The sequence below is a fragment of the Tursiops truncatus genome, chromosome 2, assembly GCF_011762595.2.
Source record: "Tursiops truncatus isolate mTurTru1 chromosome 2, mTurTru1.mat.Y, whole genome shotgun sequence".
NCBI lineage: Eukaryota > Metazoa > Chordata > Mammalia > Artiodactyla > Delphinidae > Tursiops > Tursiops truncatus.
Window position 1 is genome coordinate 155,372,571 of NC_047035.1, and position 22,664 is coordinate 155,395,234.

Consider the following 22,664-nt stretch of genomic DNA (forward strand, 5'->3'; position numbering starts at 1 on the left):
ACTCCCTAACACCATACACAAAAATAAACTCAAAATGGATTAAAGACCTAAATGTAAGGCCTGACACTATAAAACTCTTAGAAGAAAACATAGGCAGAACACTCTATGATATAAATCACAGCAAGATCCTTTTTGACCCACCTCCTAGAGAAATGGAAATAAAAACAAAAATAAACAAATGGGACCTAATGAAACTTCAAAGCTTTTGCACAGCAAAGGAAACCATAAACAAGAACAAGACAACCCTCAGAATGGGAGAAAATATTTGCAAATGAAACAACTGACAAAGGATTAATCTCCAAAATTTACAAGCAGCTCATGCAGCTCAATAACAAAAAAACAAACAACCCAATCCAAAAATGGGCAGAAAATCTAAACAGACATTTCTCCAAAGAAGATATACAGGTTGCCAACAAACACATGAAAGGGTGCTCAGCATCACTAATCATTAGAGAAATGCAAATCAATACTACAATGAGATTATCATCTCACACCAGTCAGAATGGCCATCATCAAAAAATCTACAAACAATAAATACTGGAGAGGGTGTGGAGAAAAGGGAACCCTCTTGCACTGTTGGTGGGAATTTAAATTGATACAGCCACTATGGAGAACAGTATGGAGGTTCCTTAAAAAACTAAAAATAGAACTACCATAGGACCCAGCAATCCCACTCCTGGGCATATACCCTGAGAAAACCATAATTCAAAAAGAGTCATGTACCACAGTGTTCATTGCAGCTCTATTTACAATAGCCAGGACATGGAAGCAAACTAAGTGTTCATCGACAAATGAATGGATAAAGAAGATGTGGCACGTATATACAATGGAATATTACTTAGCCATAAAAAGAAATGAAATTGCATTATTTGTAGTGAGGTGGATGGACCTAGAGTCTGTCATAGAGTGAAGTAAGTCAGAAAGTGAAAAACAAATACCGTATGCTAACACATATATATGGAATCTAAAAATAAACACCAAAAAAATGGTTCTGAAGAACCTAGGGGCAGGACGGGAATAAAGGTGCAGACCTACTAGAGAATGGACTTGAGGACATGGGGAGGGGGAACGGTAAGCTGGGACAAAGTGAGAGAGTGGTGTGCACATATATACACTACTAAACGTAAAATCGATAGCTAGTGGGAAGCAGCCTCATAGCACAGGGAGATCAGCTCGGTGCTTTGTGACCACCTAGAAGGGTGGGATAGGGAGGGTGGGAGGGAGGGAGGGAGATGCAAGAGGGAAGAGATATGGGGATATATGTATAGCTGATTCACTTTGTTATAAAGCAGAAACTAACCCACCTTTGTAAAGCAATTATACTCCAATAAAGATGTTAGAAAAAAAAAAAAAAAAGGGAGAGAGAGACCTTACCTGCTTGAGAAGGAAAGAGCTGGCAAATAAGAAAAAGAAAAATCTGGAACAAGCAGAAGGGGAAAGAATCTTTATCAGGAAGTAACAGAATTAGGACTGAGTAAGCTTGAAACAAGATTTTCTAAAATAAAAAATAAAAAAAACAGGATAATTGGATTCCTAGGAATCAGAAACTAGAGACAAACATAGAATGAAAAAAGGACATAAAATGTTATTTTTTTCCTTAGCAAGGTTGTGTTATTTCTGTTTGTTTGTTTTTTTGTTTTTTTTTTAATTCCTGACTATCAGGAAGTTAGACATTTTCTTGGGAGATGAATTTCCTGAGACATCATATGTGTCTTTCTGAAGCTCTGTTCAGCAGTTGGTCTAACTTCTGACTGATGGAGAATGCTTGTTTTCATTCTTTGGCTACTTCACACCCAGGTGCTTCTTGTTTCTCTATAACATAAGATCTTCATCTTTGGCTTCAAGGTCATGTCCCTCAACCCATGAAAAGTCACCTGGGATGCTATATGACTGGGGTAAATTTTACACTTGCTGACTGTCAGCATTTCCTGCCTAGGTCTGGTGTGAAATGCAGATTCTTTGTCTCCTGCTCTTGTCTGTTCACTGGGATTCTGTGGTGCAGTTTCTTCGCAGGTGACTCTAATTACCATACTCGTGGAAACCACAGTCTCATAAGGTTTGGGGCTGGAGGTTTTATTTGTTTGGATGGAAGAGGTCCAAAGGGGGGGTTGCTTTTTGTTTGGATTTGGATTTTGGTTTTAGTTTCTGTATCTGGGAAGAGGGAAGGATATTGCAGAAATTTTAGTTATATGAAAAGGAAAACTACGACTCTTGTCCCTGGTAATAGTGGGACCATTTAAGAATGTTGCTTTATATGGACGACATTCTGTTTTAACACACAGGGACCATTCAGAAGAGCCAACCATTGAAGAGTCATTATAAGCAATAATAATTTCATTTTTTAAAGGCATCAGTTTATCAAAATATGAGGAAAAGAACCCAAAATTAAATCTTGTAATTCATACAGTGACATGGAGGAAAATTATATTTGGGGGCAAAGCTTCTCAATACTAAATTTAACCTTTGAGTTTTACATATAGAAAGTGTATTGCTGCTTTTCCTGAGCTAAAGATGAATAGTTGCCCAAGTTTTGAACAGGACAGTATCTTGTTTGTTCGTTTTTACTGGTCTCCCTCATAGCTGAAGGTGAATGAATTTTTCTGATGGCCTTTTTCTTAGTAGGCAATGGATCCATTTGATGTGAAGCTGTTCAGAATCAGGAACAGAATGCTTAGGGGAGAGAGGAAAAGAACATTTGCACTATATACAGCATGGAATTAATCTCCAGTGTATGTAAGGAAACACTTGTTCCTCACAATTAAGAAAGATAAGAGCAAAATCTTCAGCCTGTATTGGACTCAACACAGCCTTTCAAAGATTATCTATCACCAAATACTTTCAGGAAGTGTATTTCAAAGCGTGTCCTCCTGAACGCTAGGGTTTCCTAGGGGTGCCTTAGAAGAGGAAGCAGGAGCCTCATGCAAACAGTCTTATCCACCCCTAACCTGATCCCAACCCTAGTCCCACCCCAATACAGATGCACCCTACTTGTGTATTCCTCTCTGCTGGAGGAAAGGAGTGCCCTGTGTGGTTGATCACGTGGGGTCCAGTGGGCGTGGCTTCTGGGTACCACACCTCCCCCTGCTGAGGACTAGCCCTGTGAACCCAACTTTGCATGCCCAAATGTCCTCACCTGCATTAACAAAACAGTGGTGCTTCTGGTAACTTACTTTGTAAACAACTTAGTCACAAGGGCTGAACAAGCTAACGCCTAAAGAAATTAGTCCCAGTAATAAACTTTCACTAGTATCTGTTTCTGCACTTGGACAAGGTTTCATCCAAAGGAAAGTTTCTACTGCCTTTAAAAAGTTTTTGGAAGGACTACTGCTTTAAAACATGATTTAATAATTGAGGAGCTTGCTTTCGTCCTTTGGCCAAAAGCCAAGTCCCTCCCCCCTTTCACCCATTAACCCTGAACTCCAAGGGTTAAGGATCCATTCCCCCTTCTTCTCCAGATCTGAATCTCAGCAGCAGAGCGGTGGGTTAATATATAAAAATGATGTCATTGTGGTCACAGAAACTATTTCATTATCATCTTTTGTTTTTTCCTGCTAACTTTCTAAAGGGAGAAACAGCTTATTAATTATCTAAGCATTTGGAACCCTTTGCAGGTACACGTCCCACAAATGCTATTATTATCACCCACATTTGGTGAAGTACTTGGGGATTACAAGTGTCATGTAAATGTTTACACATTATTATACTGTGGCCCAGGATCCACAGTGGGACAGCAAAGACAGCCCAGGAAGGAGCATGAAGCCTCAGAGAGGCAATGTCTTTTGTAAAAGGTATGAAATTCTTCTCTTTGTTTAGCATAAGGAGAGTTGTACTTCTGCGGAGTCATTTACAGCCATTAGGGAAAGTATGTATGCCTGTAAAAAAGACAGCTGAGGGTTTGCTGCGTATTTTCAGATAGAAGGGGGTCCTTCAAGAAAAGGGTAACAGGGAAAGGATTTAAAATGCTGTGAGGGGCATTTCGAGTTGACTGGAAGAACTTCCTGACAGTAAAAGCAGCATGCTTCCAACAGCTGTCACCACATCTTTCCCTCTGGAGACTCTCAGGAAAGAAGAGATTCTTTTTCTTGGTAGGCTCAGCCTAAAGGCAAGAAATTGGAACCCATCCTCCTGGCTGACCATTTTAGGTAGTAAGGTCACTGCAGAACATTGAATGGCACTGTGTTCTCTTTAAATCTGGACTCGGCTTGTGGGGAATGTCTTGGTTGGTGCCGGTGTGTCCTTAACATCCCCTAACACTCACTCTCTACTCTCTTTTCAAACGAGACAAAAAGATCTAGAAACAGCCATGTGTCCAGGCACAACAATCATGTTTTGTTAGGCCAGGGAGGCTGATCTTCCATTTATGGTGATGGTCTTAAAATTACCTTCTAAAGTAAGTGTAGGAAAAAGAGGAATTGGGTATAAAGCGAGTAAAAGTCCTATCGAGTAAAGGTCCTGTCATGTAAAGCTCATGTGGCATGCAGGTGTCAGGAAAATCTGAATGACCTGGGAGGTCATGGAGACCCCTAGGCCAGGTGATTTCAAGGTCTTCTAATGCCAGGATCCTGGGAGGACAGGGTGGGGAGGGGCCTCAGTAGTGGAGTCTTACCTAGAACCTCGGAAAGCAGGAAAGCATATGCTATGAGGCAGTGCTTACAAAAATAAACCCGTACAGTCACAAAAAACCTACATCAGCACACAGACCAGTCTAGAGGAAAACAATTCTGCCCTGGATATTGTTTTCAATATCTGCCGTGCACGGTTTCAGACGATTGTTGAAAGGATGTTCAGTTTTAAATAAAGGACAAAAGATATACAAGTTGAGGGAGAAAAGCCCACGCCCTTTTCTCTTAATGCCTGGAGAGATTCTACATTTCCCCCCCTCTTCGCGTTCTTTTAAAACACGAGAAAGAAAGAAAGGGGGGGAAAAAAAGCAGTGTAACAAATTCCCTGCCAGAAAGCACACAGTAAATTCTAGCTTGTTAGCAGGCCGGTTCCACATGATTTCTAAAAAACAAATCCTAACAGTCATGTAGTTACAGCCTCTGAGGGAAGCTGTAAGCCCGACGCTGGTGTCCCAGACCCAAGCCACCAAAAAAAAAAAAAAAAAGGGAAAAAAGAAACCTAACCGGTCTTCTGACAGGAATATGAAAGCAAAATCTCACGAGGATGCCCCAGAGGAGGAGAGAGCTGCAGCTTGCAGTAATCTGTAAATGATTGCTGTTAAAGTCTGGAAGCTTCAGGCTTGATCTGTTTGTTCCAAAAGCAAGCCAAGGAGGACGGTGTTAATAAAGAGAGATTTAACTGAGAGCTGTGCTTGGAATAAAGTGGGCTACAAAAAGGTCAAATGTGATCAGTTGGCGCAGATTACAAGGGCTTTAAAAGGTGGTGTGGAGAAATGAGCCGGGGCTGGGGAGTAATCTAGCGCAAGATTGATTAGGCCGTGGGCGTGGAGAAAAGCCAGGACAAGTGCTTATCAATCCTAGAAGGAGGAAGAGCCGCGCGCGTGCAGGCGCCCGGTCGCTCCGGGCCTGAGCCGAGCAGCCGGCGGCCGCTTCCTTCCCCCGCATCCCCTCCCCGCGCCCCCTCCTCTCGGGACTGGATCTGCCTTCGGCCGCCCTTTAGACAATGGTCTCCTTAATCTCTGACTTGGATCCACTCAAAGACTGGAAAGTTTTAAGGTAGGCCTGTGCTTTTCTTTCTCTCTCGTCGCTGTTACCGTTCACGGCCAAGTGCTTCCCCCGCCCGCACCCCGATTACGGCGCGTGGGATGCTGCGTGCAGTGCCAGGGGTGGGTGGCAGGGACCGCCGGGTCTGCTTAGCGGGATGCTCCGTGGTGACGCGGAAACAACTTCCAGCGGATGTGGAAAGAGGGGCGGGAGAAGTCCTCAGTTTCACTCCCTCAGGGGGAGGCGGTGCATTTTAATGAGAGTTTGTCTTACTGGAATGATTCCTGACATTGGCTGACTCAGGGAGCCAGTTATACTTATTATTGCGTTCCATGGGGCGCTGAATCCGTCAGAGGGGATGTGGGAAACTTTCTGGGACTTCAGATAAAAGAGCGAACTTTCCAGAAGACTATTCCTTCCCCTCTTTTAAGAGGGTCTGTGGAAATGCCGTTTCCTCCTGTGACCTCTCCTCCCCACCCCCAGGCCTAATTTGGAAAAGCCGGTCGTATAAAAACTCAGCTGACCTCGGAATGGAATGAGTAGAGTAGAGTTTCTGAAACAAGGTCGTTCTCTGAATGCTCCTGAAAAGGTGAACTCAGACCTCTTCATGATTCAGAGACCCAGAAAAATGAGAACCCAAGGACCTCACAGTGGCGAAAGTTCATGCATTTCCTCCACTTGGGTCTAAGCTGACTCCTTCCCAGTTCACAATGCCTTCCTAGGTTTAAGTTAACACTGAAGGGTATTTCCCAGCCAAAAGCACTTTGGGCAATTTTTAAAATACAAAAATGTTAAATGGAGGAGTTTTTATGAAAAGTGGTTTAACACAATGGCATGTTGTCCCGAATACCTACTCCCAAACATGATTCCATTGGAACTAAACCAAGACCCAGAACGTCACCTCGTTTTCCTGACATCTTGTATTAATTGGCTATTACTTATTTCCCTGAGCTCTGCCTTAGTTTTTTTTTCAAATTGTATTTTTTAAATTTATTTTATTGAAATATAGTTGATTTACAATGTGTTAATTTCTGTGGTACAGCAAAGTGATTCAGTTATACATACCTATATATACATATATATTCACATTCTTTTTCATATTCTTTTCCATTATGGTTTAACACAGATACTGAATATAGTTCCCTGTGCTAGACAATAGGACCTTGTAGTTTATCCAACCTATATATAGTAGTTTGCATCTACTAATCCCAAACTCCCAATCCCTCCCTCTCCCACTCCCCCTCGGCAACCACAAGTCTATTCTCTATGTCTGTGAGTCTGTTTCTGTTTTGTAGATCAGTTCATTTGTGTCATATTTTAGATTCCACATATAAGTGATATCATATGGTATTTGTCTTTCTCTTTCTGACTTCACAGTAAGATAATCTCTAGGCCCATCCATGTTGCTGCAAATGGCATTATTTTATTCCTTTTTAGGGCTGAGTAGTATTTCATTGTGTATATGTACTTTATCTTTTTTATCCATTTATCTGTTGATGGGCATTTAGGTTGTTTCCATGTCTTGGCTATTGAAAATAGTGCTGCAGTGAACTAATTTGATTATTTTTAAAAGCAACCACATGATACAAAAGAGCAAATAAAAGAAAAATTGGCCACTATCCATCTTATTTTCTTTTTAAAAATTCTTGCATCTTGCTTTCTAGAACCTCATGTGTGTACATGTCGTATAGTATGTGTCATTTTATAATCTCTTTTTCCAGTTAAATATCAAACACATTTCCATGTTTCTGCCTCCCCTTCATAACCATAATTTTAATGACTAAAACAGCATCATGATGTTGATGTACATTGTTTTACTAAATTACCCTGTTGGTTGAAAATTTAGATTGTTTCCAGTCCTTGATTTATATGAACGATGACTCAGAGAGCTATACCTTCCTGCTCTCATTAAATAATTCCCAGGATTTCTAGATGAAAAGGCACGAATGTTTTATGGGCCTGTCAGTGATACTTTCTTCTATTTGTAGGTTTAAATTTTATTTTTAATTGAGAGATGCTAAAGTACTTCTGTACATGTCCTTATGATGCAGCTATTATAATAAATTTCATTCTTTAACTGGATTACTAACCTATTTCTAAAATTGAAATATTTCTTAAGCGTGCTTTTTAAAAAATTGTTTTGGGTGATTAACTTATTATTGCACAAGTGGATAAGGTGGGCCCCAGCTCTAAGAACATGTGTAAGATGACAAATCTTTAAAAATGTTGCCCTTCAAAGGCCTTTTCAGATAATGACCCCTAGTCTTAACACACTTAGAAGCCAGTGGTAATGTTGCCTTTCCCCTAAATGTGTCTCTAACATAAGTGAAGGTTATTTTATGTCTGGAGTAAATAAAGCTTCACAAACTTGGACTGGGAAGACCTGGGAAAAGAGAACATCTTCCCATTGACCTCTGGGTACACTAAGTTCGTTCGGTCCACACCTCTTCTTGGCAAGTGTTATTCCATCATCATTTTAACTGTGTGTAATTCTTTCCTGCGATAAGCACTTATGAGGTGTGTAGTGTTTAGGTGTCGCATTTTAAATTCCTTAATTGTTTATATTCGGGCATCAGCTTGGCTAATTCTGATTCATGGAACCATTCACTCACCAACACTAACGCTCTGTCCGTTACAGACACACCTTGTTTTAATGCTTTGCTTTATTGTGCTTGGAAGATATTGCCTTTTTTTTTTTTCTTAAACAGACTGAAGGTTTGGGGCAACCCCGTGTTGAGCAAGCCTTTTGGTGCCATTTTTCCAACAGCATTTGCTCACTTCGTGTCTCTGTGTCCCATTTTGGTAATTCTTAGAATATCTTAATTTTTTCATCATTATTATACTTATTCTGGTGATCTGTGGTCAGTGATCTTTGATGCTACCATTGCATAAAGATGATGACTGGCTGAAGGCTCAGATGATGGTTAGCATTTTTTTTTTTTTTTTTTTTTTTTTTTTTGCGGTACGCGGACCTCTCACTGTTGTGGCCTCTCCTGTTGCGGAGCACAGGCTCTGGACGCACAGGCTCAGCGGCCATGGCTCATGGGCCCAGCCACTCCGCAGCATGTGGGATCTTCCCGGACCGGGGCACGAACCCGTGTCCCCTGCATCGGCAGGTGGACTCTTAACCACTGCGCCACCAGGGAAGCCCAATGGTTAGCATTTTTAAGCAATTAAATATATATATATTTTTAACATCTTCATTGGAGTATAATTGCTTTACAATGGTGTGTTTCTGCCTTATAACAAAGTGAATCAGCTATACATATACATATGTCTCCATATCTCTTCCCCCTTGGCTCCCCCTCCCACTCTCCCTATCCCACCCCTCTAGGTGGTCACAGAGCACCGAGCTGATCTCCTTGTGCTATGTGGCTGCTTCCCACTAGTAGCAATAAAATATTTTTAATTAGGTATGTACCTTGTATTTTTTTTTATAAATTTATTTTTTTTATTTTTGGCTGTGTTTGGTCTTAGTTGCTGTGCGCGGCTTTCTCTAGCTGCGGCGAGCCGGGAGCTACTCTTTGTTGCGGTGCGCGGACCTCTCATCACAGTGGCCTCTCCCATCATGGTGGTCTCTCCCGTTGCAGAGCACAGGCTCCAGGCACACGGGCTTCAGTAGTTGTGGCACGCAGGCCCAGCAGCTGTGGCTTGCAGGCTCTAGAGCGCAGGCTCATTAGTTGTGGCGCACGGGGCCAGTTGCTCCACGGCATGTGGGATCCTTCCGGACCAGGGATCGAACCTGTGTCCCCTGAATTGGCAGGCGGATTCTTAACCACTGTGCCACCAGGGAAGTCCCTGTACATTTTTTTTTTTAAGACATAATGCTATTGCACACTTAATAGACGACAGTATAGTGTAAACATAACTTATATGCACTGGGAAACCAAAAAATGTGACTCTATTGCGATTTTCACTTTATTGCAGCGGTCTGGAATCAAAGCCGTAATATCTCTGAGGTGAGCCTGTGTATGTGGGAGAAGGAAAGATATAACATGACCTTCTAAGTGGGATAATCTAGCAGGAGACTGAAGATGTGTATACTGATGGCATACAGGGTTGTACGTGATATGATTTACGTCAGTAAAATGCTTTTCAAATCCAGAGGTGGGAGATCCTATTATAATACTGCTACTGCCTTTGTCTGATAACAGGTGAGCAGAATGCTTGGTATATAACACGGAAAGGCTTTCAAACCTGCCTACCCTGGGATATTTTCAGATGTTTGCTCCAGTTATGCAGCCTGGAGTTCTGCCAAATCTGCTGCTCTTGAAAAGTGATTGCAAGGCACATTTTTTGAATCTGCTTACACCCTAATTTAGTGTTTTAAGATATGATCTGAGGGTGGGATACAAGTTCCGGTCCTAATTTGTCGGGCACTGTATATTTAGCATCACTCCCTCCTAGGTCCACTTTGTCAAATGGAAAAAAAATCCAGGTTGGGAATCCTGCTGTTGGCTGTTTTAATTCCTGTCTACCTCAAGGGGCATAAAAGAAACAACTTCCACCAAAAGACATGCCAACAACTTTGCAACTGTAAGACTCCCCTCTTGACCACTGGGAAAGCACAAACACAAAAGCTTCACTCAAGAGAATCAAAATCAGCTAAATCAAGAAAAAATAGTACATAGAAGACGAAAAAGGAAATGACAAGGTAGTAGATGTATGATTAAAAGAATAAAACAAACCTGCCAGTCTGATTCATATAAGATTTCATGTTCATCGATACCACTTGAGGGAAAGCAAGTCATAAAGATGACTCAAGTTCAACAGGTTGAAAATGGTACCTATTATCTCCCCTAAGACCTGCTTCTTTTCTGGTGTTCACAGGCTTATGAATCACACCACGTAGGTATCCGGCCAGGTACTCAAATTGGAAAGTTGGCATCCTCCCTCATCCCTCATTTTCCCTCCTAATTACATCTAAACTATCAACAGCTCCTGATGATTTCAACTCCTAAACATCTCCTTCCTCCCCACTTTTCTCCACCTTTCCTTGCTGTGTAGTCTTGTTTTGCTCAGAACTCCGTCCTACCTCCTCAATCTCCCTGCTTCAGTTCTTGCTATCATAGTCTACTTCTCACAGAAGAGGAATGAAAACACTTAAAAGCCATAAATTGGATCATGCGATGTTCCTTTTTAAAAGCCCTCCCATTACTCTTCAAGTATAAGCCAAGATCCTTATCCTAACCCACAAGACCCCATCTGACCTTGCCCTTGACTACCTCTTCAACCTTATTTCCTCCCTCTTTCCCCAGAGCCCACATTGCTTCAGACCCTCTGGTCTTCTTTCTCTTCCTCAAACGATCCAAGCTTACTTTGGCCATAGAGTATTTGCAAGGGGCTCTCCCTCTCCCTGCCTGGAAATCTCCCTTGATGTTTGCAGGGCAAGATGCTGCTGTCATTCAAGTCTTAGCTCAGATGTCACCTCCTCAGTGAAGCCTTCCTTGATCCTTCAATTTATTAAAAAAATTTTTTTTTGTTGATGTATATTTAATTTACAATTAGTGTTTCAAGGGTACAGAAGTGATTCAGTTATACATATATATTCTTTTTCAGATTCTTCTCCATTGTAGGTTTTTACAAGATATTGAGTATAGTTCCTTGTGCTATATAGTTTATCTATTGTTTATCTATTTAATATACAGTAGTGTGTATATGTTAATCCCAACCTCCTAATTTATCTCTCCCTCCCAGATCCCTTAATTTAAGGCCATCCAAAAATCACTCTTCAGCATTTCTCACTGATAGGTTGAATCATATAAAATTGTCAATATTCAACTACTGTAGACCTATAAAAATTTCAGTTTCATATGGTTGAACTAATATTCTCATTATAGCACTTATCAGTACCTGCTATTTTCATATGTGCTTATTATTTCTCTTCACCATTAGAATGTATAATTGGTGTGGTTAACTGGTATGGTTAACTGGTGCCTAAAATATTTCCTGGCACATTACAGAGAATGAATGAATGAAGGATGAATGAATGACGTGGTCACTGTTTGTCTCCCTCATTGACTTTATACTCTATGAGGCCCGATTGTTCATACTCTAATGCCAGTATTTACCACAGGAATGGTGGTGGTGTCTTATGTGGAATGAATAAATGGATGAATGAATGAATGACTTCTAACTCCCAGTTTAGTAATTCTCTGTTCACTTCCTCCTTTCTGTTCCAGTCAGCAAAGTGTCTGGATTTGATAACATGGGAAATTTTTAAATTCTCTGGGAATCTGATACATGACTGTTATTCAACCAGAATTCTTTCTACCCAAGACAGTGATCTAGATCAGGGGCTGGCAAACTTCTATAAAGGGCCAGATAGTACATAGGTCAGTTTTTGCTGCCCACACAGTCTCTGTTGCAGCTACTTAGGTCTGCCATCCTAGCATGAAAGTAGCCACAGGTAATATGTAAATGACTAAGGTTGAGTGTGAACCAATAAAACTTTATTTACAAAAACAGGAAGTGGGTGGGATTTGGCCCAAGGGCCATAGCCTACCTTTCATCTGTTATCTAGGCTAATGATTTGACCAACAAGAAAATGGAAGTAGTTTTGACAGATAGCTGGAAGGATGTTTTCAAATCTCATGACAAAGTACATATCATGAACTTACCTACTTATTGGGAAAAAATATTTTAAAGAGCCTTGATCATATTTCACAGATCAGAGATGTTTTCGGTCATGAGCACTTGATCTCACAAAGATGATTATAGTCTGGAGGAAATTTATGGCTCCCCAAATTCTTTCAATGTTTGGGTGAGCCTTCAGGCTATAACAAAATACACTTTTGCCTGTTCCCTTACTGAGTGTGTGAGAAACTCCCATTAATGAGAACAGCACATGTTGATGGAAAAAAATAGACCAAATCCTGACATGTTTTAAGTCAGTGCTTGGCCTCGTTTCTTTCTGTTTCGTTGCTTTCTCCAGCTCATTTAGGAGATGTTTCCCTTTCACATGCCTGATACATCTCCCAAGATGAATTCCAAACTCACGGAGGAAAGCATGCTGTGTGATTTTGAATGAATGCCATGTATAGATACTCTTCAGCTCACGTTACATGACATCTTGGAGGCGCTTGGAGTGAGGAGAGTTTACGTGGAACTCTCTTGGTGTCCAGTGAGAGCAGGCTGGCCATCTGAAGATCAGAGATTAGTCTTCTTAGAGGATGATAGAAGAATTATTAATGCTTTCTGTGTGCCAGGCATTATGCTAAGAGCTCTGTATTTAATATCTCATTTAATCTTTGCGACAACCTTATGAGGTAGGTACTGTCTGGTCATGGCACCTTTCCTTGGTATGTTGGTAACTTAATGAAGCATCTTGCCTTAACTATGCCTCAGTTGGGAAAAATTTGCACCGTATCATTTTTTTTCCCCACTGGAAAGTTTGAAGAATCATGACCCAGTTACTACTGGGTTCTTTAGAAAACCTTTGCAGAGCAGGGGGGAAGTAGGCTATGAAAACAGAGTTATATCCAGTAATAATTCTTTAGGTAGAGAATTATATGTTTATAAAAATGAATACAAGATCTGGGCCTTTTAAATAATGTATTATATCAGAATAATCTACTATTTTTCACAAAGCATGACTAATGTAGCACATTACATAACTAATAATAACAGAGTATTATAAGATCACATAAAAATGTAAAGTAGAGAAATCCTGTTATCTATAGGTTGGAATGCTACTGCCAAGGTTTTTACATCTCCTTCCAGCACTCCAGAAAAGCCAAAACACTAAAACACCCTCAGGACTTGTTTCCACTCCACTGACTCCAATAATCAGCAGAAAAATATTCACTTGACAATTACTTTGTTCCCCCTCCTGAACGGGTCTGTTTCCCTAGTGGGCTGGACCAGCAAGGACAAACCCAGCACATCCAGATCCTGTGAAATCTCTGTTAGGAGAAACACAAGAGGAAATCCCTGTAATTGGGGAACGTCTCCCAGGGGTCAGAGACCACGGGGAAGTTATTTTCCCAAAATAGAGGAGAATCACCTGGCACTTTTATTCCACTCTTTGGGAAGAGAATCTGACAACTTACCTCTCTACACTCCCCAAGTATGTGTTCAGACTCAGAGTTCCCGAATACCAGCATCATATGCTATAGATTATAGTATAAGGAGCGGACTCAGTGTGTAGGTTTCACGTCTGTTCCCGCATGGAGTCCCTGTGTTTACCTCCCCTTTCTGTTTTAGTGCAACAGGAGAAGGCACCTCAACAGATCAACTAATCACTCTCCTTTCTGCATCTCTGTGTTAAAAAATCTCCACTCCCCAAACACTATATTATTCACGAGGACATGGTTTGTCTCTCTTGGTTACCACTGTGTCTCCAGCAGTGCCCAGCCCTGATGCAGGTTTGATACTTATTTCCTGCAAGGATGTCTCACTAACCCTCTCTCCCACCAGGAAGGAAGGTTTTCTTCCCCTAAATGCTCATAGCCCTGAATCTAAACCTTAGATGCTCCAGTGCAAGTGCAGATGTCCTACTTTGTAATATTTATGTATATCTTAGTTCCATTCCTAGACTGTGAACTCTCAAAAGATAAAGTCCGTGCCCCATTCATCTTTGTATCCACTTGCATCCTTAGTATTACCCAACACTGCACTTTGCCCAGCCAGGATTTGAACAGACATCCACACATTCCTCATTTGTAAGATGAGAGATTGAACCAGATTATATCTAAGGATCCCCTTCTATAAAATTATGTGATCGATGTGAGATAGAACAAAGAAGCACTCTCCCCCAGGACCCTGAGTCCCACCTCTGAGCCATACCGTGCATCCTTTCCCTATATTGTTGAGTTTTTCTCCCAGCAAAACAATTCTCTTTCTATTGATCCACATATTCTTTCAAGGCTCTTTTACTCCCAGTCCTTCTGTAGAGTTGATGGACTAAAGTACAAACCTGTTTTCAGATGTTCTGTCTCGAACTAGGGCAATAATGTAAATCAGCTGTTCCCGGGATGAGTTTTGCTGACATGTACTGACATTAGCAATCATAGGACCAGTCCTGTGGGGCTGAGTATTGCAATTAATCTGGGTTGCAGGTGTTTCAGTTACCCATGGCTTTGGCACGCCCTTTGTTTTTCATTGCACTAGTTTTTCATTCTTATAGAGACACAAATGTCTAAGCCAGAAAGAATTGTAAGAGGCCCCTGGAAACAGCAGTTTTCTCTATTTTGTCATGTTTCCTGGTGAGTAAGTGAAAGATTTTGTAAACTGGAAAAATGTTGCCCTCATTTAAGTTTGGTATTTACAGATGGAACTTAATGCTTCTTCTGAGGCTTGGCACCGTGATATTTTTTCCCACCATCATTATCATGATCGTGATCGACCCTAACAACCATTACTGAGTACCCAAAAGCTGGACTGTTCTTTCCTTCTCCGTGAAAACACATGTGCTTCAAACGTTTGTTAACCTAAGCTCCTGAAGGTAACTTTGCCCGATTACCCTATTCACATCGACCGACCACTTACTTCATTAGAACTTCCTTAACATTTAGTTATCACTATACAGAGATGTAGTTTAAATGACTATTTGGAATGTGGGTTTTTTGGTCAGGTATCACTGACATATAACATTATATTAGTTTCTGGTGTACAACATAATGATTCCCTGTTTGCATAGATTGCAAAATGATCACCACAATAAATCTAGTTAACATCGATCACCAAACATAGTTACAAAATTTTTTTCTTTTTCTTTTTCTTTTTTTTTTTTGCGGTACGCGGGCCCTCACTGCTGTGTCCTCTCCCATTGTGGAGCACAGGCTTTGGACGCGCAGGCCCAGCAGCCATGGCTCACGGGCCCAGCCGCTCCGCAGCATGTGGGATCTTCCCAGACCGGGGCACGAAGCCGTGTCCTCTGCATCGGCAGGCGGACTCTCAACCACTGTGCCACCAGGGAATTCCCCCAATTGTTTTCTTATGATGAGAATTTTTAAGATCTCCTCTCTTAGCAGTTTTCAAATATGCAATACAGTATTATTAGCTATAGTCACCATGCTGTAATTTCATCCTCGTGACTTATACATTTTATAGCTGGAAGTTTGTACCTTTTGACTCACTTCATCTATTTGGCCACCAACCCCCCACCTCTGGCAACCACCAATCTGTTCTCTGCATCTATAAGCAGTTTGAGTTGAGGGCTGAGGTATTTGTTCTTTTAAGATTCTACAAATGAGATAATAGAGTATTTGTCTTTCTCTGTCTCATTTCACTGAGCATAATGCCCTCAGGGTCCATCCATGCTGTTGCAAATGGCAGGATTTTATTCTTCTTTCTAGCTGAGAATATTCCATTGTGTTTATATACCACATCTTCTTATCCATTCATCTACTGATGGATGCTTAGGTAGTTACCATGTCTTGGCTGTTGTAAATAAGGCTGTCATGACATGGGGGTGCATATATCTTTTCCAGTTAGTGTTTTCATTTTCTTCAGGTAAATACCCAGGAGTGGAATTGCTGGATCATGTGGTAGTTCTACTTTTTATTTTTTGAAGAACCTCCATACTGTTCTCCATAGTGGCTGCACCAATTTACATTCCCACCCACAGTGCACAACGATTCCCTTTTCTGCACACCCTCGCCAACACTTGTTATTTCTTGCCTTTTTGAAAATAGCCATTCTAACAGGTGTGGGATGATACTGCATTGTGGGTTTGATTGGCATTTCCCTGATGATTAGTGATGTTGAGCACCTTTTTATGTACCTGCTGGCCATCTGTATGTCTTCTTTGGAAAACCGTCTTTTCAGATTCTCTGCCCACTTTTAAATTAGGTGAACTTCCTCAACACTGAGGCCCACTATGGTGGGTATTTAGGTATTTATGAAATCTACACATTTGAATGACATAACAAGTATAGTTCTTTTACACAAAGATGGAAAGTGAGATTGGGTACTATTAAATGGAAGTATGCCCAGGGAACCCAAGAATATTTGGATCCTGATGTAGATGACAGCCACCTCTCATGTACAAGTTTCCAGAGGGCCTGAGTATAGAGGGACCAAGATGGGGCCCATCAGTTTCTCAACCAAGGATTTAAAAAACCATTTGTTTGGGAATCCTGGGGTTGAGAGAGGGGAGCTGGAACGTTCTATGATACTTAGAGAGCCTCCCCTACTGCCAGTTCTGCCAAACCCAAACCCTCATGGCCTGAGAGAAACAATGACAAACTGAAGCAAAAGCAATAGTTTATAATTAAATGTAGCATTGGCTCAAAACCCCTATGTATATATTTACATAAATCTAATGAGTTGGGTTGGACTATGTAGAACACCCATTTTTTTTCCCTGATGTAATCTAGCTTCTTCCAAGTAACTTCTACTCTGTTTCTCATTGAAACCGCAGCTTTAGTTAGGAATGTTTCTGCTGCAGGTTAATCAAACACTGAATATTTCGTCTCCATTTTACAGGGGTCTAAACCAAGGGTTGGCAAACTTCTTTTGCAAAGTGCCAGTTAGTAAATACTTCCGGCTTTGCCGACAAACCATATGGTATCTGTTACAACTATTCAGCTTTACCATGTTAGCACAAAAACAGCCAGAGACAATATAGAATTGAATGGGCGTGGCAGTATTCTGATAAAACCCTATTTACAGAAACGGGCGGTGGGTTGGATTTGGCCCACAGGCCATAGTTTGCCAGTGGCCCATGTATGCTACACTGAGTTTTGGACCTCTCAGAGCCAAGGCAGCCTGCACAACAGTAGGGAAATTAAACCAGAGGAAGCAGCAAGAGAGACTATGTTTCCCCAAATGCTATGTGCTGAGCTGGCTTAAGCTGTGCTTGTCTTTCATCCCTGGGAAGAAGAGAAAGTATATGAGGAGTGAGGGAAGGGTGGCTGAACTGTCTCAGACCCGGGGTCACCTTTTACTTTTGCTACATTGAGGCAAGAAGCAAAGCATCCTTTACCTTTAAAGGAAGGTCCAGCACTCTTACCCACCTGTCCTTTATGATGACCCGGAATCTCATCATCCGTAGCAGGAACTCATCCCTTTGGGAAAGGGGGCCAGATGATGAAATGACACCAAGGAAGAGAAGAAAAGAACAGAGGATCTTGAGAAACCTGCCCTACACAGATTACAGGAATCTGGGGAAAGAAGGCAGCTGGGATAATTGATCGCCCAAAGCCCGAGAGAGTCAGTCAGAAAGTGACATCTGGAGAAATCTAACATGACTCCCGGTGCCTTTGGTCTCTATCCACTGTTGCTGTCTTCGTCACCACAGAATTGCCCTCTTTAGGATGTGGCTATGCATTTGATTATTAAACAAAAGTAAAACTCCCTTACGGACTGAAGGCAGGTTGAATACATGCGTGATCATAGCAAGCAGAGAGATTTAGCATCTCATAGAAGCCCACGTTTCCTGCTTATGATGGGTACCTCTTTGCCCCCACCATGATGGGCCATTCATCACAATCACTACAGAACACAAATAGCATTTTTCAAGAGATTTAGGATTAAAACTGGCCCCAGGCCAAATGAAGTACCGAAGCTTTCCTAGCTTCCTCTAGCGTGGGAAGGCTCTTCAGAGAGATCAATCAGTTATAGCCTACTCTGAATTTAGATTAACACGATATGACATCCAGGAATTTATGTTTTAAGACTTACTTCCAGTTACGCAGCATGGGGGAGTGGGGTGGGAGTGGGGACAGAAGTATTCAGGAATTAGAAGTTTGGTGAGGATTTCTGTGCCCCAGAGGTTCTGTGTAGAAGACCTGAGTCGGGAGCACTTGAGGGTGAATTGAGTCCCTTCCTGGTTCTGAGAGCTCTCTCCACTCTTGAATCTCACTTAATAAATTACCACTTCACAATAAATTGCCCTTACATGACTAGATCGAAAGTGTCAGTTCCTCTGGGCAAAGAGCTAGAATTACACAAAAGAAGACCACTGGAGAGGGACATGGTTTGAGGCAGAATTTCTTTCTTAAAGACTTTAATTACATTTATAACTTCACCTCAATAGGCAGGAAACCCTCTCTCGAGTGCCGGCCCTGCCCGGGATGGAATCAGGCTCCCTCCCAGCACGTTGGCTTTGTCTTCCTCCTCCCCACCTCCCAACTGTCCCCTCCTAGAGCAGGAGGCAGATTTCACCTGTGGGCACCTGGCATTGGTGATGACAGACAGAAAGTGGCAGGAAGGAACAAGCGCTACGCAAGGCATCATTTGCTCAATTAATATTTCCGAAGGAAAGGAAGGGAGGGTCGTTATTTTCATTTTTGAAAGAGGGGAGAGTATGTTTGAGGAAAACAGTGCCTGAGAACTTGGATTTTTATCTAACATTTAAAAACCAGTAACTGAGTTGGAGAGTAAAGCCCTTTTCCCTGCTTCCCAAACTAGTTTTTGCCTTTCTGTCTTCTCTCGTGACAAAAGGCAGGTGGTAAAGGTGGTTTTCCATTTATTGAACATATCTTGAGCAGAGCTCTCAAAACAACTAGCGTGTTTGTGCTTTTGAATCCTGTTCTTAAGCTCTGTCTGCAATCAGGCAAAGCTCTCTGGAGGATAAAGCTATATTAAGCTTTAAATCTCTAGTTAATTTTTTTGTTGGTTTCCATAAAATTGGTTTCCTTGTCTTTTGCTTTTTCTCTGCAGGTCACCGTTCAGTAAATCAGCAGAATCACCAGTCCTCTCAACGAGCCCATTAGTTAGATGGGGATCAGAGAGAAATATTTTGCATAGAAACTTCAAACACCATCAAGTAGAGAAAGAGAGAGTAAGAAGATTTGGAGTCTTTGACTCCAAATTTCATAGCATGGGTATTTCGTCCTGGTAATTAGTTGAAGTCCCTTTTGATCATCATTTCTAATTTTTTGGCAATGTTTCTTTCTTTATAAAGACTGTGAATGTTTTTTTAACTTGTCCTAACACCCTTCTCCCACGTAGATCTTTTACTTGCATTGACCCCTGCAACTGAGTTTGCTCTGAACTTTAATCTCCAAACTGTAAAATAAAAGTTTGAACCAAATCTTGAGGCGATAAATTTCTGCATTTGCCATTGGTAGGCACAGTGGCTTTTGTTAATGAGAGTTCAGATGAGGAATAAATAAACCCGTTCTAGAAGGTCACGGAAAATGCCCTCATGTTTCACAAATCCATTGATTTACATTTTGATTTCTCTTTATATCTGATTTTTTAAAAAAATGATTGGAGGCAAATGGTAGTTAATTTTGTGTTACAAGGTGATTCTGAGAGCTGCCTCTCTGTTTCTGACTTTAGATAAACCTCTGTTTTAAAAAGTATTTACTGAAAACCTAATCTACCTGATTATAGGAATCAAGATGTTTCGGGTATATGGAGTGTATTTTGCAAATGCACAGTTTAATTATGACATTCTTTGTGTCCCTTTCCTATAATTATTTTTCTCTGTATTATGCACATACTGAATAGCCATCGAGCTGTCTGTAAGCGGGAAAATGAATAAGTGGAAAATTAAATGTCCAGTTAAGTAGCAACAAGCCTCCATGCAGATATGGAAAACAAGTCATATCTTAAAAATACGGTGCATTCTTCTGAAGAACCTTGGATAAACAAACTTAGTATTACGCTAATCATATGGTACTAATTTGCTGCCTTGCTTTTCCATTAAACTCTCCCCAGGTGACTCCATATAACAATTGGGTTTAGTAGATTCCAGATTCAGGTAATGGATTAAAGTTAAGCAGATATTCTTTTAAAAAGACAGCATGTAACCAAAGTCTGTACTAGAGTCTTCAATGTGAAAACCTCTAGTAGAGGAAAGATAAACTATGATAATTGGCACTCTTCTGCCCCTTCCTTAAGAAAGAAAATTGGGAGTTGGAAAAGGAAATTGGAAGTCTGTAGGTCAGAGTTATGTGGCATCAGGAAATCAAACAGGCAACTTGGAAACTGGTTCCCAAAGTTTCCGGATGGTACACAACAAACATGGCAGGTGGTCGAGGAGGAGAGGTTGCATGAAGTGAACGGATGCTTGTCGTGAGTCAGAGCTGAAGAGAAGGAATAGACACATCTGTCTATATTAGGTTTTCTTTGTCCTGAATTATGGGCATGAACACTGTTACGGAGTAAAATAATGAGGTTGCTGAGCTTCCTCCATTCCTCAGCATTTCTTGTTCTAATTTGTTCCTGGGGCCTAACATGTAGGGGGAGAGAGGGCTTCAAAGCAAAATAGACCCGAGTTCAGATCCAGTCTGCCACTTAATAGCTGTGTGAACTTAGGTAGGTACTGACTCTCTGAGGTAGTATTACCCAAGCAAAGTTCATGTGCCCCACGCACAGTGAGTCCAAAGAAACCGAAATGTCAGAGTTTGGGGCAGAGAAATGTTTATTGCAGGGCCAAGCAAGGCAAACAGGTGGCTCATGTTCAAACACCCCGAACTCCCCAATGGTGTTGTGGGAATAGTTTTTATACACAAAATTTGGGGTGAGGGCTACAGGGTATGTGACTTTCTTCTGATTGGTTGGTGGTGAGGTAGCAGGGTGGTGCTCCAGGAATCTTGTGCTCAGCTGGAAGTTGCCATCCTCCACCTGGGTGGAGGTTTTAGTTCTGCAGAAGAACTCAAAGATATTGTTATATATATTCCTTGAGGAGGAACCAAGACCCTGCCCCAAGGCTGCACTATTGTTTCTTGACTGCTCCTCTCTTGTTTCTGCATTCCCTCCCTTCCCTGATTAGCAACTGTTTGAATCTGCCCTTTGGAACTCAGGGAAGGTCAAGGAGGCCGAATGAAACCTATTTCCTACAAACAAGAAGCAGGGGACACAGGAAGAAAGGCTTTTGTGCCAGGAGGGCCCCACAGGGTCCTGCTCCATTTCATAGAGATGAGGTTCAGCTTCCATTGAAGACATGATCATAGAAGATACTTATTTACAGAGGTAGCCTATTTCCTGGGGTCTGCAGAAGGTCCCAGCCTTCATGGAAGGCTTCTTCCATGTGGAGAGTTGAACTTCTTCTGAACCAGGGTCAGCTTGGCCTGCTGGGTAACTGTTTCCTGTGGTAGAGGTGTGCTTGGCTGATACCGTTAATAGCGTATCACCAGACAGACAAAACAGGAAGCATCCAGCACAGTCACATGGGAGGAGCCCAGATTTGGGGTGCTTGTGATTGGGTTGTTTAAGTGGCTGCATAATCCCTGCTAAATCTTTGACCTCCCTAAGCTTCTGTATTCTCATCTATGAAATGGAGATAAGACCCCTCCTATATACCTCTTCAGGCTGTTGGGTATTCACTTTATAATAGTACAAAGTATATTCAAAATTACTCCTGCTTTGACTTACTTTTGGTTCTATTTTAAATTTTATTTGGATTTAAAAAATTACTTTAAAAGGAGAATGTGAGATACTTAAGTTTAGCAAAAGAGAACCTTTTGTTTTGATCTGATTTGGTGCAGAGCGTGCATTCTCCAGTTCACACCCACTGTCCTTGGTCTCTTACTTGACCAGTTGACACCACCTTTTCTGGGTCATTCCTGGACATATTTGAACTTGCACTTCTTCTTTATACCCACCCCCTTAACACTGCAAATTTCCAAGTACCTATGCGTGGTGACTCCCAGTGTCAACTTCTCTCTTGAAAGTATTTTGTATATTCCACAACCCACCGGGGTATGCTATGGAAATCTAAAAAAGGAAAGTCTATACCTTGTCCCTAACTGGATTCATTTGTCCAACTCTAGTCTCAACTTTAATCAACGACTTTATCCGTCTCACTGTTCTTTCACATTAGGAACGACGGGCTTATTTTTTATTCACTTAGTCTGTTGTTATTCAAATGTTTATTACCTAACACATCAGGTTTTCTGCTGGAGGAAGAGAATTCAGTGGTGAGAAGAAACAGATCTGGCCCCTGCCTCATGGAGTTTAATGTCTAGTCGGAGAGGAAAACATGAATGAGATAACATGAAAATAAACACAAAATGGCGCTTGTGTGGTACAGAGATATGGAGAGCTATGAGAATTATATATGGGTCTCTGACCTGGTTAGGGATATCAGGAAAGGCACTC

The 22,664-nt window shown here is 41.4% G+C and overlaps 1 protein-coding gene across 1 annotated transcript in view; it reads left to right on the forward strand.

Annotated features, from left to right (window-relative positions):
• The first annotated feature begins 5,375 nt into the window (after positions 1 to 5,375).
• Positions 5,376 to 22,664, forward strand: part of CELF2 (CUGBP Elav-like family member 2) — a 525,704-nt gene continuing 508,415 nt past the window's right edge. The window contains exon 1 of the mRNA XM_073801535.1: positions 5,376 to 5,678. Coding sequence (XP_073657636.1) covers positions 5,626 to 5,678 — 53 coding nt within the window. The 5' untranslated portion in view covers positions 5,376 to 5,625. The remainder of the gene's footprint in view (positions 5,679 to 22,664) is intronic.